At 38.1% G+C, this 17,667-nt stretch overlaps 1 protein-coding gene and 1 non-coding gene across 2 annotated transcripts; one reads left to right on the top strand and one right to left on the bottom strand.

Moving 5' to 3' along the window:
• Positions 1-451: 451 nt before the first annotated feature.
• LOC127775818 (delta-1-pyrroline-5-carboxylate synthase 2) lies at positions 452-9,683 on the bottom strand. Its single transcript, XM_052302127.1, has 21 exons — positions 9,351-9,683; positions 8,610-8,681; positions 8,407-8,510; positions 8,224-8,326; positions 7,975-8,136; positions 7,573-7,850; positions 4,297-4,447; positions 3,916-4,080; positions 3,721-3,798; positions 3,502-3,591; positions 3,329-3,415; positions 3,153-3,239; positions 2,985-3,081; positions 2,739-2,842; positions 2,365-2,440; positions 1,771-1,921; positions 1,563-1,631; positions 1,403-1,469; positions 1,182-1,252; positions 888-967; positions 452-813 (listed from the first exon to the last, which is right to left on the bottom strand). The coding sequence occupies exons 1-20, from the start codon at positions 9,465-9,467 to the stop codon at positions 889-891; spliced, it is 2,208 nt and encodes a 735-aa protein (XP_052158087.1). The 5' UTR covers positions 9,468-9,683; the 3' UTR covers positions 452-813; position 888.
• A 2,978-nt stretch (positions 9,684-12,661) lies between these two features.
• Positions 12,662-12,735, top strand: TRNAV-CAC (transfer RNA valine (anticodon CAC)). Its single transcript has one exon. It is a non-coding gene; the product is annotated as a tRNA-Val (tRNA).
• The last annotated feature ends 4,932 nt before the right edge of the window (positions 12,736-17,667 follow it).

Below are 17,667 nucleotides of genomic sequence, written 5' to 3'. Positions count from 1 at the left end.
ACATCAGTAGTAGTAACGGTGTCCTGACACATTTGGAATGGTGATGGTACTGTGGATACCAGACATGGATGTAATATTGTAATATCCCCACCTAATGTTGACACTGATACGAGAGTATCTACCATCTGTCATGGTTAGAGGCCCTGAGCTGGGAGATTGATATTCATCTCTGTAATTTGTTATGCAATACTGCAATGGGATGCATTACGAATAGCTGCTAGAATTCTGAACTTCTTAAGTTGTGAAATGCTGGGAATTTTCGTCCGAGACTTATTGGCGATTTCTAATATAACTGTCTTTATCTAAACAGATCAGATACGGGATGGTTCAGTTGAGGCTCCAGTCTGATGATTAGGCTTCTGCGATGTGCATGTCTCCGGCTTCAGCAGCAGACCGCCCTACACCAGCCAGATCTTTATCATGGAAAGCACCAGCGTCGCCACGCTCAGGTACTTTCATATGTGCATTCTATGGAAAATAAATCTGAGATGTTCATCTAAAGCCATCTAGCAGTTTTACATCTAGTACCATAGACGTGTCCATGAAAGCCAATATAGTTACATGTAGCTCCTACGACATTGGCATAAATTATTCATGGTACAATGAATAATAAGGAATACCACACAACTACGTAGCAACACCATAGTACATAGTACTATAAGTTTCTGACCTACTTCGCCCTTCATTACTTCCTGCTTTGACATGCTTTCGTGCTCCCATTGCATGTCATGAAGAGAAGAAGCTCTCAAGGAGGAGCACGGTGAGCGTCTGCAAAAAATTGCTCTACAACAGCTCCTTCACAAGCCACTTCACCTGAAACCAGAGATGTTGAAGGTTAGTAATCAGTAGTATGCCATCTTTCAAAATAAAAGAAGAACACTACCTACCTCACTGCAAAGGGAGCTCCCTGTGGGTGTAAACAACTCCCTTGTCGCCGTTCACTACTTGTCCACTTCCTCGTAAAATGCTATATATAACGAAAAACCAATGCACACATATTACATGAAGATACTAGTAGTAAATACAAAATTACTGATTTTTTCCATCTGTTTAGTATGATAATAACATTTAGCTGAAAAAAATATTGTATGATGATAAAATGCTAGATGCAGAAAACATCTTGCACAATAGTATTGTCCTTAATGTTTGGACATGAAGACAATATGGCATGATAACCCTACCATCGAGTTGTTAGGAGTCCATCAACGCCAACAGGCCCCCGAGCATGTATGCGCCCTGTGCTTATGCCAACCTATATTTGATAAAGGAAAGAAAATAGGGGACTGAATGAAACGCTGACCATTCAATAGTAACAACATATATTTTCGATAACTATTTTTTTTTGATAACTAGTTAACGAAAATGTTCAAGTTATAAAGTGATACAAATTTAAAGGACATACCTCAGCACCTAGACCAAAGCGAGCCCCATCACAGAACCGTGTGCTTGCATTATGGAATACCGCAGCACTGTTGCAATTTATAGAAGAATAACTCCATTAATTAAGGTATGTACTAAAAGCGGCAAACATAATAGTTGTGCAAAGGAAATTAGTTAAACACCTATCAACTTGCTGTAGAAAAGTCTCTGCTGCCTTTCCATCAGTAGTGATAATGCAATCTGTGTGTGCACTGAAATGAACATATATTTAACACAATCAAGTTTAGTTCCAAAAAAAATAAAGAAATGATGGGGATATAGTAAGGAAAAAAACTGCATACTTCCAAAAAAAAAAGTGATGAGGATATAGTATGGAGAAAAACTGCATACCTTCCATAGCGATTTATATGGTCAATTGCTGACTGCACATCATCAACAAATTCGAGGGTGCATGCCATTGAGTTATACTCATGATGAAATGAATCTACCTTTGGTAGTTTCAAAGTGTCATGTGCAACAGGCCCGCCATAGATAACTACCCCTGCAACATGACATCAATTAAAATCCATTAGTGCTCTTCTGATCCCCTTTTGCTGATTTGCACAAGAACTCGTGTTGCAAAGCAATTTTGGATTGACTGCAATATAATAAGTAAAATCTGTAATATGCTCCCTTGAGAAGCATTGAAAGTAATTAGGAACATCAAATCTTTGATGTTGAGCTACATAACTGTTCATCATTTCTCATAATAAAATAAAATACTCCCTCCGTTTCACAATGTAAGTCATTATAGTATTTTCCACATTCATATTAATATTAATGAATCTAGATAGATATATATGTCTAGATTCATTAACATCAATATGAATGTGGGAAATGCTAGAATGACTTACATTGTGAAACGGAGGAAGTAGCACTTTTTGCAGAACACATGTCAAGATACAAATGGCTGCAATACTTCAACTACAAGGGTGTGGATTTTACCTTCCTTTTCAAGCTCCACCAATAAATCGTCAAGGCCTTCTGTCCTGTTCAGATCTTTATGAACAAGTAACGTTTCCTGCACAGAATATAAAAAATATTTAGATATCTGTGCTCAAATGATAAAATTTTCCAAGAAATAAATTAAGTGGACAAATATAGAAAGTTAGACTTGAATAGAATGGCATCTTCCACAGTGAACTATTGCTTTTAGCCAGAAGTTCGACAACAATACTTGTAAGTTAGCATGAGTGGCCAGCAACGATGTAGAACACACATACAATTCGTAATATACATTTTTTTTAAAAAAAGTACAATAAATAGAGAGGTATCACCATATGGGCACACGCTAATAAATTTGTAAATTAGAGAAGTACCATGGCATTACACGCTGCTGGATAATCAACCTTTGCGTCCAATACAATACGTTTTGCCATGTCCATGTCAGCTGATTTGTCAATATAAACATGGCAGATACCGTCTGTAGAAGAAAAAAAACATTCATTCAATGTATATCATAATAAAAAAAGGAAATGTATTATGCTTAGTTTATGCAAAATAAATAACCATTATCATACTAGTAATATTTAGTGACAAGAATTCAATAACAAAAACAAGCTTACCAGCATGACCAAGAACAGGAATCTTGGTTGCTGCTTTGATCTGGGAAACGAGCTTATTGCTACCTCTTGGTATTACAAGATCAATCACATCATCAAGCTGCACAGAGTACTTCTGGTTTAGATTAAATTCTTAAATTTATCACCCAAAGAATCACTTTACATACTCACCTTGAGCAAATCAGCAATTTCATCTTTGTTTTTCACTAGGCCAATAAGTTTTTTACCAACAACATCTGGAATTGCACCAGTTATGACCTAATAAAAGACAGCATGTTGGTATTACTGAAGCCTACTATTGCTTCATTAATCATTACTACTAAATCAGTTAGTTAAGTACATAATACCTTATGCAGTATTGTGTTTGATCTCATAGCTTCTTTTCCTCCTTTCAAGAGAAGACCATTTCCACTTCGGATTGCTAAAGATGCAATCTGTACAATGTTATGTTAATATGATAAATAACGTTGCTTTGTAGTTAACTGATACAGTTTCTTTCCAACTAAAAAAATCATTTTACCTGTACCAAGGCATCAGGACGGGACTCAAAAATAATTAGGAGAACACCCAATGGGCAATATGTTTTCTCAAAAACAAGATCTTTAGCAACCTACAAAACAAGTCCTTCATTGGTTACAAATCACATGAAGCTATGATTGATTGTAGTACTTATCACATTGATTGATTGTAGTACTTATCACATCGTGTTTGGATTTTAGAATAGGATATATGCATTCACCTCTGTTCTTTTCAGTGTATGGGAAATAGGGTCCTCCATATCAGCGATTTCACGAATTGATCCTGCGAGGCTTTTTATCTTCGAATAGATATTAAATATAGTGAGGACATTTCATACAACAGCCAAGAATCACTTCAACAAATAATGAACTTAAAGATGACACCGCTCAGAAGATGGCACATGTATCTGGCCTACCTTTCCTGGCTTTATGGTCATCCGAGCAACCAATGATTTATCGTAACCAATATCTTGCGCCAAATCCAGATCAGCTTGGTTCTCGGATGTAATTAGATCTTCATTTGCTTCTAGAGCATCGGCGATGTCTAGCAAAATCTTCTTACGCTCCTCAGACGACAATTTCTGTTTAGGTGACCACATGCAACACAAGTAGTTAGCAAAGGCAGCAAGAAAATAAACAATATTGATATTTATACTACTTAAAGACGACGACATGCCTTTGTAATAATTTAATATGACATGAAGAAAACACGCAATTATTTGATTGTTTTTTGAAGTTATAGCTTGAAAATTGCATTGCCTGATTCCTTCACAAAAGGAAGTGAAAGGAAAGAATACCTGTAGATGTCTGGAGCAATCTCTTGCAGCAACGGCCATCTCACGCGCTGTTGCTTCCTTGGAACAACCCCACTGGTTTGCTTCCCTATGGAAAAGCGTACCGATTTTCTCTCCTCGCATGACCTTAATAATGCTATCGATTGCAAATCCACTTCATGGATAATAAAAATAGTTAGAAAGCAGAGTTGAATCACAAGACTGCTGTTGGGAAAATACACACAAGCTTTCCTACTTACTGTCTTACTGACAACTTGAAATCTATCTATCTATTTATCTATTATATTATTAAAACAGCTTTGAAAGGAGACACCACGTTCGCTGTGGGGGCTAGAAATTCCCACGTTAATCGGAGAAAAAAGAAAAATCTAGACCGTTAGATTATACTGGGACTAGAATTTGATGGTGTAGATTAACTTTGATAATAGAAGTCTGAATAGAAAACAACTGCTAGATCAAACGGACGACACTGATCAAGTACTATAATACAAGTCCAAATAGGTGGACGTACTCCTGCTTTGATTCTTTCCTTATCCTAGATGGATACTAAGGATCAATCAACAAATCAGGTGATTAGGATTCAAACACAGTGCGTGCATATATATTTTGGAGCCGGTATAATTAGAATTAAAATGTGATTTTTTTTACCTATGGATGAAAAAAAGAGTAAATAGACCAGAAAACTTATGCATTGGTAGAGATACATCTCTCCGTCCAACTCGCTAAGGCGTGTTCAAATTTAGTACGGTCTTAAAAACTAAACTTTAACTTTAAATTTTTCATTGTAGCAACAAAATCATAATCATATAAAATTAAATTTAAATGAATATCCAATGATATTATTTTTAACAACTAAAATTTAATTTATAATAAAATACAGCTTTGAAAGAAGGCACCACGTTCGCTGTAGAGGCTAGAAATTCCCACATTAATCGGAGAAAAAGAAAAAAAAGAAAAGAAGAGTCCAAGTAGAAATACAATCTAAAAATAGCTGAAATTCGGAATTAAAAATAAGCAATATTGAAAGAAGTTTCCATATAAGAACCCAATACAAGATTAATCAAAATTCAAAATAAAAATAAAATAAAATCCAAAATTAGAAAGAAAAAAAGAGACCCAAGTAGAAATACAATTTTAAAATAGCTGACATTCGAAATTAAAAATAAGCAATATTGAAAGAAGTTTCCATATAAGAACCCAATACGAGATTAATCAAAATTCAAAATAAAAATAAAATAAAATAAAATTAGAAAATAAAAGGATAGTCCAAGTAGGAATACAATTTTAAAATAGCTGAAAATCGGAATTAAAATAAGGAATATTAAAAAAAGAGTCCATATAAGAACCCAATTACGAGATTAATTAAAATTAGGAATAAAAAATAAAATCCGAAATTAGCAAAAAAAAAAAGAAGAGTTCAAGTAGGAATACAATTTAAAATTAGCTAAAATTTGGAATTAAAAATAAGCAATATTGAAATAAGAATCCATATAAGAACCCAATACGAGATTAATTAAAATTCAGAATAAAAAATAAAATAATATTCAAAATTAGAAAAACTAAAAGAGAGTTCAAGTAGGAATACAATTTTGAAACAACTGAAATTGAAAATAAAAAATAAAAATACTAAAATAACACAATACAATATTAATTAAAATTTGAAAAAAATAAATTCTGAAATTAGAAAAAGAAAAATAAGATTTCAATTAGGAATACAATTTATAAATAACTAAAATTTGTGATAAAAATAAAGACTATTGAAAGAAAGACCATCTAAAACACATGACGAGATAAATTAAGTAAGAGGCCTATAAAGGAGTAGAGTGGTGGCGGTTGATACGACATATAAAAACTGTTAATAAAACACCAAATAGAATCCTAATGACGATTAAAAGGAGGGACGATAGGCAGGCCGTGAAGCAAACGAGCAATGTGATTGCCGGGACTACTAGAAAGTAAAAAAAAAACCCATTGATAATCATATTCAATTTTTAAAATCTCAATGACAATAAAAAGGAGAAGCAGTGAGCGGGGTGTATAGTAGTATAGTTTCAGAGCCGGTGATGTTTGACGTGACTTCTAGAAAATAAAAAATGGATTGCAACGATAGTTGTGCTCAATTTTTAGAATCACAATGATAATAAAGAAAGAGTAGGCGGCGGACGGGCCATAAAGGAGCATAGTGGCATTGTTTGACGAGACTTCTAAAAATTATAAAAAATGAAACCCAACAAGACAATAAACTCTAAAAACTACAAGGTTCAATTTTTAAAGGTTCCGAACTTCGAAAAAGTAAAAAAAAAAACAATGATAATCATGTTCGATTTTAAAATCTCAATGACAATAAAGAAGGGACTCAGCGGGCGAGCCGTAGAGAAGTACAATGGCAAAGCCGCTGACGGTTTGGCGGGATTTCTAGAAAGTAAAAATGAACCGAAACGATAATTATGTTCGATTTTTAAAATCTTAATGACAATAAAGAAAAGAGACAGTGGACGGGCCATAGAGGAGTATAATGGCAACGTTTGACGGGACGTCTAGAAATTATAAAAATGAAACCCAACGTAACAATAAACTCTAAAAACTACAAGATCCAATTTTTAAAGGTTTCAAGGAGAATGAATAGAAATAGTGGTATATCGAGCAAGCAAATAAAGAAGGAGATGTCATAAGAGGTAGCAACTGGTGTGACTTTTAAAAAATATATAATTAGAAACACGGGGATGATAAGGTTTAATCTTTCAAACTCTTAAGACATGAGATAGCTATTAAATAAATTTTAAGTAAAATCATACTAAAAAATATATGATTTTATTTGGGTGCTAGCCGCGCAATTGCGCGGGCTACCCAGCTAGTTTCATAATAACACACCAAATGTAGGAATTAAGATGCAGCACTTTGATACTATTGAATGCTGTCTCTACCAGAGCCTCGTACAGGTGGTTAATAGTAGCAACTAAAGCAGTCCACGAGTTTTCTAAAACAAAATTGTGATGCAGGCATGCAGCTGCTCTCCATTCTCAACTATTATTATCAGGAAAGTGCTTCCAAAATATCAAAATATTACCGTCTTAGTCAATGTGTAAACACTTGTGTACAAATACAACACCACGTGACAGTGTAACTAACCATCATAAGTAGAACATATAGTTCTTATACAATGAAAAATAATATAAATCGTTGTTGCAGTTGCAGTATATTATCTTTTAGACATATATTTATTGGTTAACATTTGTGCTACAATTCATGCAACGATAGAAGAAAACAAGCTTTACTCACCTGGCAATTACAACAGGTATTCCTTTTGATGAAGCAGTAAAAGCAGCTGCTACTTTAGCTTGCATTCCACCTCTTCCCACACGAGATTTCTCCCCAAAGCTAATTAACTTCCCATGTTGTTCATGGACGTATGTGTGGATAATCTTCGATTGTGGATCGCTAGGTGGACCGCTATAGAGCCCCTCCACATCACTGAGCATGATAAGGAGATCAGCTTTAAGTTCTTGCGCTAACAGTCTGGCCAAACTATCGTTATCCCAGAATATGCCAGATGAATCCTACACACGGTTGATCATTACAATCAGTAAAGTGTAAAAGGTTAGTGTTTGTTGTTAATGGAATTTGGAATACGTATATATCAGTGAAGCTCCCAGTGCACACAAATCACATTAGGAAACACACCTCGTATGGTTGCCTCCTGGTACTGATGGCGTCATTCTCATTAAATACTGGTATAACCTTGAGATCTAACAGAGAATTAACAGTCTCGCGGAGCTGGTTCCCAAAACTTGGATCCATAAAATCACGATCCGTAACAAGAAGCTGAGATGATGTTACGTCAAGCTGCAGCGAAGGAAGTTTAACGTGTCAAAATATATGCAAAAAAATCATATTTTTTACACAAAAATCCATCAGGAATGGCACGCCAACCTGGCTAAATAACGTGTCATAGATCGCCATCAGCACACTCTGACCGACGGCAGCGCAGGCCTTCCCGTCCATGTCCATCTGTGGGTTCTGCAGATCAGCGAAACTGCAAGCAAGAGAGAGATCAGAAATGAATGCTACAGCAGAACACTGTTTACTGTTCAGAGCCAATTAACTCTCTGCAACCTGCTATTGACGAGCTTCCGGTACTTGAGCCTCTGCCTCCCAACACCAACAGCACCAGAGGTGACCAGAATCACCTCGTACCCCTCAAAATTTAGCTGCTTCACCTGGGAAATTTATCAGACCGGTTAACTGACACTGATTAGCACAAGCTCGGTTGGTCAGAGCATTAACCTCTGGTAAAAAAATTTGGGGGGAAAGTTTACCTGTTCACACAGAGCACCGAGCCTGCCCATAGCCAACCGGCCATTCGGCCCAGTCACAACAGCGGTGCCGACCTGTCGAATTAAGCCAGCCAACAGAACATATATTTAGAGGGAAAAAAAATAACATCCTTCATTAGAGAATGGTACTAATTAATGAGTGGTAAATAGTTAAACCTAAAAACATATTTATGGTAAATAGTTAAACCTAAAAACGTATGAATGGTAAAGAGTTAAACATAAAAATATAGCCATAGTGATTTTAAATTAAAAAAAATAGAAAAAAAAGGACAAATCACAGGTGACAGCATATGCTGTCATAATGGAGCTCATAAAAATTCACTAAAAATTACCTACTACTGCTGTTCTTCTTATGGTCACGCGTTGTATGAATCTATCAAACGTAAGTACGAACATGAACAGCACACAAGAGTAGATTAGAACCACTCCTTTGGAACGCATGCTGCAGCTCCCAAAAACAAAAAATGAAATAAATCTATTGCAGTTTGTAAGGCCATTTTTTTTGTCAGGTTCTCCGATCCTTCGCAAATCAGATCGAGAGAGCCTCGAGTTTCACCGATCACAGATCGCGCAAACAAACTATCGTCACTGAAAAAAAAAGAAAACAACAAACAACAACAACGGCAGAACGACAGGTTTCACAGGAAGGGAGGACACAGTCGCATGCCGGACGCCGCTGACGGGATCGTCAACCCGCGCATCACGTCGCCCTCGTTCACTCACCTTGATGATGATGCGCTTCACGTCCTTGACGAAGCCGCGGGTGGAGTCGGTGTTCTCCACGTCCGCCTTCGCGACCGCCGCCACCAGCCCCGCGCCGCTGATCCCTCCTCTCCCCATCTCCTCCTCCTCCTCCTCCGCGAGCTTGGGGTGGGATTGGATTGGATTGGATTTGCAGGGAGGGAGAAGGAATGCGGCAACAAGTGGCGTGGAACTTAGACCAGAAACGCGAGAGATACGGGGAGGGGCGGAGGCTTACACACCGCCAGGGCGCGACGGCTTTAAAAGGGGGAGAGGAAGGGAGGTGGTGGTGGTGGTAGCCCGTAGCCGCGTCCCGTCCCGTCGCGCGGGCGTCGGATTACGTGTGTGGCGAGATCCCGCCCGCCGCCGCGATCGTCTGCGGCGAGCGGACCCCGTGATGGCCCGTAACCATCGCCGAACCGCCAACGGGCGCTTTCCACATGGGCTCCCGGATCTGTGGAATCAGCGGTTTGCTCCCAAAAATATCGCCATCTTCTGTGTTGCGGTCTCTCCCTCTCTCTAGTCAGCCCAGCTCACGCAGGCCCAGCCACAGTAACCACTTATTTTAATTGTGGATAAACTGTGAACTGAAATACTGACCAAATTCCTAAAAACTAGTACATCACTGTTTCGAAATAAGATTATTTTTATTCGCTCCTGTTTATTCTAAAATAAGTTTATTTTTAAGCAATCGTTGCATTAGAGTTTATAAAAGCATGGGGCAAAGCATTGGGAGTAGATAAAATATGAAATAATTATATTGAAATTTGATAAAATGATGATAATATTTTTTATTTGATATGTATAGCACGAATGAAAAATATACTTATTTTCGAGATAGTGGACATAAAGAATGTTTCATGGAGATATACTTAACAAGATTATTCCTACCGTTTTCACGTACAAATTCCTAAATTCATTTACTTCAATCGGTTGCAACCAAAACATTCGACATGCATGATACGACGATGACAGATTTTAAGGTGTTTATTTCGTGGTGCTTTTGCTAGCTAACGTGGATATTGACAAATCGTGTGTTCCACATAAATACACACTTGTCTACCCTCCATTCATCCACTCCATTGCTCCAGTCTGTCCTCGTCTCCTCTCTGTTTCTCCCACACACACGTACACCGTACCATTCGTAAGACCCTCTGCGTGCAGAGGATCAAACGTTCCTGACTTGCCGCTGCCGTCTATCATTGGAACCATACGTGTCACGTAGGTGTGTCCTATCTGATCAGCCATGGACGGGGACGACGGGTGGTGCTTGTTGTCTCCACAATGCAATCATTAGTCCATAACACGCACTTCCCACAAAAAAATCAATATCAAATACTGTAATACTTGGGACATTTTCAGGGTAGAAGACAAAATGTTGAAACGTGTACAGCCAGTCGTTTCATAGCACACGTGCTCCACGGTAAGAAAATTGGATAGCCGCAGATCGACCTCCAATACACGGTTAACACACGGTCGCACTAAAATCACACACGTCCTAGCTTGCATAGCATTTCGATCTACGTCTGAGATTAATCCCGAGATGAATCCCAAGAGAAATAGGGAAAATACTATAGTTTTATTGATTTTGATTTGAGTGGATTATATTGCTCGATTTGATTATAAGTTATGTTAAATATTTTAAGAAATAAACTTGATAAATAGTGTAAAACAATAATCTTAGCATTGCGATAAAATAAAGGTTTTTTTAAAAATGCATTTTTTTAAAGAATAAAATAAATAATCCATTTTACTAACCAGATGAGTAATTTGAAAGAATTGGATTAAGACCATCGTGGTACGAAGTGTAAGGTTAGTATGGGCCAGAAGTTCATGAGCGTGTAAAGTGCATTAGTGTTTACCCTCTTGATAGAAAAATAAATGGTAGCGCATACATAGTTTGAAGTCTGGGCATTTCAACAATCAACAATTTTTAATGATCTGTTTGGCATGGCTTTAAATCTCCAATAATAACATCCCCATCATTTTATTTATGTTTATGCTTATTTACTTGGCTTATCATTAACTAAAAATAATAATCTATAGCTAAATGTTTTACAGACATGTTCTTAGCGATTCAAAAGTAGATGTTATAAAATAAACTACGATGAAACAAAAATATCACAAAATTAAGTAAAAAAAATCAAAATTTGGCTTATATAAGTATAAACATAAGTGAAATGATGGGATTATTAGATTCTTGCATAAAATAGGGTAACCTAGTATATTCCCGATTATTTCTTTTTTAAAAAAAACAAAATTTGAGCTAAAGATACTAGATTTAAAAATTGTATATGAAGTTGTGACAAGTATCGCTTTATACATGGCATGTTTTTTTTGCCAAAAAAGAAAAGCTACAGCTGTGTTCTTTTGGTACGGGAATACATGTATAGCTATGTACTCCAGGTGGTACTCCTACTCCGGTCACACCGTCACAGTATCGCCAAGTTTTTTAAAGACCTGATAAGTTTTCATGTGATTGAGTTGTCGCCTTGTGTTCACCAGATGTAAATGATGTTGCCCCCTATGCACTTCAGATTGATACAGTAGTTCCTACTAGTATGTATGGCATCTTAGCTGAGACAACGGAGATCAGCAGTTCAGCACAATGGATATTGCGTTTGCACGCTGCAACATGTGCAGGGTGAAGGTAGGCGATCTGTGTCCAAAGTGTTGAGTCAGTTTCAGTAGTATGTATACGGCCGGAGTACCATACTTTCGCTGCTTGATTCGAACTTTTCTGCACTGTATTTGCCCAGTCGATCTGTATAAAAATGAATACTACTACTACTACTACTACATGACAGTTATAGAGACGTGTGTGATAACACATCAAATAGGCAAAATAGCTACTGCACCAATAGCAAGCCCCTAACATGCACGGACCAGCCTCAGATGCACAAAAGACGCATTCCCGTTTGTTTTCTTCTATTGTGGCCTTGTATTTAGGTCTGCTCTTACCGAGATGCGTGCGCATGCATGCACCGATTGCTTGTCAGGTCGCGGCGCGCAGATCGTGCAGAGATCGATGCACATGCATGGTTGGGAGGAAGTTGCAGACTTCAATTACTGTTGCAATCCAGATATTTATGGATGGAGCATGCTCTCCGCTGGGTCTCAAAGAAAAGGTAAGCAACTGGCCGATGCACTCCGGCAAAAGTGCGGCTGTTAGATGAACGATGAAAACAGATTTTGACAGTTGACAGCGTCTGCGTTGTATCCGTGATCTTTGCTTTCTGCAATTTGTTGATTTAACATTGATTTAAAATGTGCATGCTTTTATAAACAAAAAGGTTTGGGTGGTGTAGTTGGTGATCACGTTAGTCTCACACACTAAAGGTCTCCAGTTCGAACCTGGGCTCAGACACAATTACAATGTTTTTTTAGTTAAACTTTATAAAATTCATCCTATTGGCTCAGACACAATTAAAAAATTCATCCTATTGGCTCAGACATTGCAATTATTTATTGAGTTAAACTTTATAAAATTTATCCTATGGGCTCAGACATTGCAATTACATTATTTTTTTGTTGAGTTAAACTTTAAAATTTATCCTATGAGAAGAGTTATGAGTTTTCTCGAGTTAAAATTCAGCCTATGATTTTTTTTTTGAGTTGAGATTTAAAATTTATCCAATGAGATGAGTTTTCTCGAGTTAAAATTTAGCCTATGAGTTTTTTGGCATTGACTTTTTTTTTTACTGAGTTAAAATTTATCCTATGAGTTTTTGCAAAATTTCTCTTCTGGCATTGACAATTTTTTTTTGCTGAGTTAAAATTTATCCTATGAGTTTTTGCAAAAATTCTCTTCTTTGTATTTGCAAAATTTCTCTTATTTTTTGCATTGACATTTTTTTCACTGAGTTAAAACTTCTCCCATGAGTTTTTGCACGCTCAGACATTGCAGTTTTTTACATTGACAATTTTTTTTTGCTGAGTTGAAATTTTGCTATGAGTTTTTGAGCTCTTTCAAATATGGTCAATCCTTTCAAGAGCTGAAAATTCAATGGAACATTTGACGGCGAGCATGGGCAGCTGCCCGTGGTAGCCGGATGGTGGCTTTGCCGTTGCTTTGTAGGACTAATTTTAAATTTTAGAATTGCATTCTTTGTTGGACAGAGGGTGAGACATTGACAATTCTTTTTTTTTTTTGCTAAGTTGAAATTTTGCTATGAGTTTTTTCACTCTTTCAAAATTTATTGCTGAGTTAAAATTCTCCTATAAGTTTCTGCAGTCTCTATAGTATAGCTGAGCCAGAAAGATTTTTAACCCTGAGCAAAACTCAAACTATATCCAGTTCTATGGTCAATCCTTTCAAGAGCTAAAAATTCAATGGAACGTTTGACAGCGAGCGGGGCGGCTGCCTGTGGTATCTGGGCGGTGGCTTCGCCACTGCTTTGTAGGACAAATTTTAAATTTTAGAATTGCATTCTTTGTTGGACATAGGGCGAGTTTATTGGCAAAACTGATAAATATTTTACTGATTGAGTTTTGTGCACGGGCAAAATTGATAACTTTTTTTTTGCTGAGTTTTGTAATTGTTTTTTCGTGAGTTTTGTACGTTGGCAAAACTGACAAATTTTCTCATACGAGTTTCTGCACTCTTTGTTGGACAAATTTTAGAATTACATTCTTTGCTCGACGGAGGGTGAGTTCAAGTACATTGGCAAAAAAAAATGATTTTTTTTCTTCTTTCCTCTCTATAGCTATGAGTTTTGTATATTACCAATTGTCTCTCTTCACCAAATTGCCAGTGTGTTTTTCTCTTTTATACATTGGCAATTCATTTATTTCTTTTCTCAAGCAAATTCATTTTTCTTAATCTTTTCTACATTGTCATTCATCCAAATTTTGTCTCTTTTGTTACTCCTAAACAAAGTTGAGTTTGAACTTTGATTTGGTGTGAATGTATTTTACGCCTACAACTATTTCTAGTAATTTTTTTTTCATGAATTTAGAGAACTTTTAAATCCGGTTTTCATGGGTATTCACATATTTGATGTTTTTTCAGTGGGTATTCCCCATTATCAATTCAAGAGACTTGTTTATCTTTTGTGACGGTTGTTATCCCAATCAAAATTTTAAAACTTCCGCATATTTTTTTCCTCCTAATCAGTGGTTGGGGCACTTAGCATAATCTGACGACAATAGATATGCTAGAAGCCTAGAATCAATGTGCCACACAGCTCCGCCTAACAGATGCTCCCTATGGTCACTTTTACATAGCTTTTAGGACATAAAATTAGTGAGTGATTTAATATGATTTTGTTGTCTCAAACTTTAAATATATTGACATGAGGGAGTAGGAGCATGTGGTAGATGGTGATGCTACTCAACGTGCAATAGTCTAGCTAAACCAAAATGCAACAGAAAGGAGCCTCATTGAAGAAATGGCTACGAAGTTATTCTACTAAGAACCCAGGAACCAGAATTTGGATCCGCTGCCGTAGATACAGTATCCATAAGCCCATAACTGATAGGTTAATTCGATCCATACCATTACAAATAGGGAAAAGTCTAAATTACCCCATTAAATATTGGGTGAGTACGAATTACCCCCTTAGACTCAAAAAACATATATCTTTCACCCTCAACTATTAATATATACCGGACGAACTACTCTCCTAATTCAATCCGGAGTGGTTTTGGTTATACATGGTAGTTTAGTTGGCATTTTTTTTCTAAAAAAAGGTGGGACCACCTGTCATATTCTCTCCCTCACCCTCTCTCTTCTCCCTCTGATTCTCATCCAAATTGGCTACTGGGGTAGCGAGCGGTGAGCGGTGGGAGGGAACTGATTGAGCTCTCGGTTCACTGGTTTAGTGGTCGGACCACTGGTTTGTCCGGTCCAACCACGGTTTGATTAGTAATATAGAGTAAATGTTTATATAATAGCACAAGCGGTACGATGGTGGCATGGCTACCGCGTGGTGCTCTCAATCCCATGACTTGAGGTTGAATCCTCATCTCCACCAATTTTCTTGGGATTTTAATCTCCGGTTTATATAAAAACCGCCCAAGTTAACGTTTTCTCCGATTTTAATCCCTGGTTTATATAAAAACTGCCCAAGTTAATCAGTCAATTTTCTTGGGATTTTAATCCTCGGTTTATATAAAACCCGCCCAAGTTAACCGGTTTCTCCACCAATTTTCTTGGGATTTTAATCCCCGGTTTATATAAAAACTGCCCATGTTAATCGGTTTTCTCCTATTTTAATCCCTGGTTTATATAAAAATCGCCCAAGTTAACCGATTTCTCCACCAATTTTCTTGATATTTTAATCCCCGGTTTATATAAAAACTACCCAAGTTAACTGGTTTTCTCCGGCCTGATTGCATGCCCGATCTTTTAAGGGGACTGGACTGGCGGGGGCTCTGGTTCCGTTTTTTTCCAGTCGAACCACCGCCGGTGGCAAGTGGCAAGCGGTGGAGGCGCCTCCTCCTCGGCCTCCAGCGGAGACGACTGAAAGGATGGAGAGGGGACACCGCCAGGCGGCGTTCCTCATCGGCGGATGGAAAGGGGACACGACGAGCGGCGGATGCGGCTTCAGGCAGCGAGTGGCGGAGGTATCCCTCGTTGTCGATCTGGTGGGCCATGCCGTTGACCGCCTAGGACCCCACGCCGTTCCTCGTCACCCTCCACCTCCGGCTCGCTGCTTGTGGAGCCGCCTCCACCCCGCCACTCCTAGCTCACCGCCCCCAGCCACCAATTTGGGAGAGAATCGGAGGGAGAAGAGAGCGGGGCGAGGGGCGAGGAAGAGAATATGACATATGGGTGTCACCCTTTTTTAAGAAAAAAATGCTGACTGGACTACCACGTAGGACCAAAACCACTCCATATTGAGTTAGTGGGTAATTCGTCTGGTATTAATACTTGAGGGTGAAAGATTTCTAGTTTTCGGATCTAAGAGAGTAATTCATACGCACACAATAGTTCAGGGGGTAATTCAGACTTTTCCCTTACAAATATGTTATTTCAGATAAATGTCATTACAATTCGTTTATTCAAATCGTAGTCATGTCATTGAAATTTTATAAAATTAGAACCTATAAGTGGGACCCACCCGTTAGATTAATCTTCTTTCTCCCCTCTTTTCTTGGGGTCTGTCCAGATTGATGTCATTTTCAACCATACCATTTTTTTTTGTCAAAGTTACTAAAAAAATGTCTACATTTAGTTTGCAGCTAAATTTAACAAATACTTTGTCCATAAGAAATCCTGCTAAAATTGACAATGCCAAAATTTGGTAAGGTTTATTTTGGCTACAATCTAAACATGCCCTTATTTTCCTATCTCCCTTCACCGCTGGTAAGGGAGGTGGCGATAGCTCCTCACTCATCGGCGCCATGGGCACCGCTGCCAAGAACAGCTGCATTGACGTCATCATCCTCCTCATTATGGCGTTGGCCCTGTCCGCGCAGCTCGCACCTGTTAGGCCCGATCGAAATCACAGCACCGGCTGTTGCTTTCTCCTACTGCCCGACGCCTAAGCCTCCGATGCCGCCTAATCCTTAAAATATAAGTATTTAGCAAGATACTAAGTACAATGACTTAGTAAAGTGGAAAAAAAATATATCTTGATCGTGTAAAGTTGTCAAGGATAACGACAGCATAATTCATGCTTTCATCTGCCTCTCCAAAAAATTGAGACACGTACATGACTTGTGTAAAAGACAAATACAACAGTTGGCGTAAGTGAACATGCTGAACGGGCTGGTGCACACGGTAGTCGGCGCCAAGGCCAGCGACACCTGCTGCCCGCTGCTGTCCGGCGTCGCCTCCCTCGCAGGCGCCCTCCTTGCCATCCGTCGAATTTGGCTCAACAAGTGGTGGAGATTGATGAAAAAAAAAAGAAGAGAAAGAGATGATGAAGAAAAAAAAATGTATTTGACGGGTGGGTCTCACTTATACAGAAAGAAGATAGAAAACATAACGGCAGTGGCACGATTATAATTTTGTAAAATTTCAGTGACATGGCTACAAATAGACGCATTGTAATAATATTTATCTAAAATGTTATATTTTCAATGACATGGATTGAATTAAACCCTTACATCTAAACTTGCGTGTCAGTGTCTCACAATACATCAGTAGTGCTACAGACAATCTCCAGTTCCCCGCTGCCAGGAACCAATGCTGGATTGCGGGAATCAACCAAAAAATGGCTATCATCTCGGGTGATCATATTACTCGATCTGACCCGTTGATCTATAGAATGGGCGGTCAAAAAACGGGTCCAGTACTCCAGTCATGTACCAACCCTTCGTCCCAAGTGCCAACCGCGCCTGTCCGATCGGT

Source organism: Oryza glaberrima, chromosome 1 (assembly GCF_000147395.1).
Source record: "Oryza glaberrima chromosome 1, OglaRS2, whole genome shotgun sequence".
Lineage (NCBI taxonomy): Eukaryota > Viridiplantae > Streptophyta > Magnoliopsida > Poales > Poaceae > Oryza > Oryza glaberrima.
This window is presented reverse-complemented; position numbering and strand designations above follow the sequence as displayed.

Coding starts and splice junctions, on each gene's coding strand:
- LOC127775818 (XM_052302127.1), bottom strand. CDS start 9,467: ATGGGGAGAGGAGGGATCAGCGGCGCGGGGCTGGTGGCGGCGGTCGCG. Junction 3,592..3,720: donor ATACACTGAAAAGAACAGAG/GTGAATGCATAT, acceptor CTTGTTTTGTAG/GTTGCTAAAGATCTTGTTTT. Junction 3,240..3,328: donor CAAACACAATACTGCATAAG/GTATTATGTACT, acceptor GTCTTTTATTAG/GTCATAACTGGTGCAATTCC.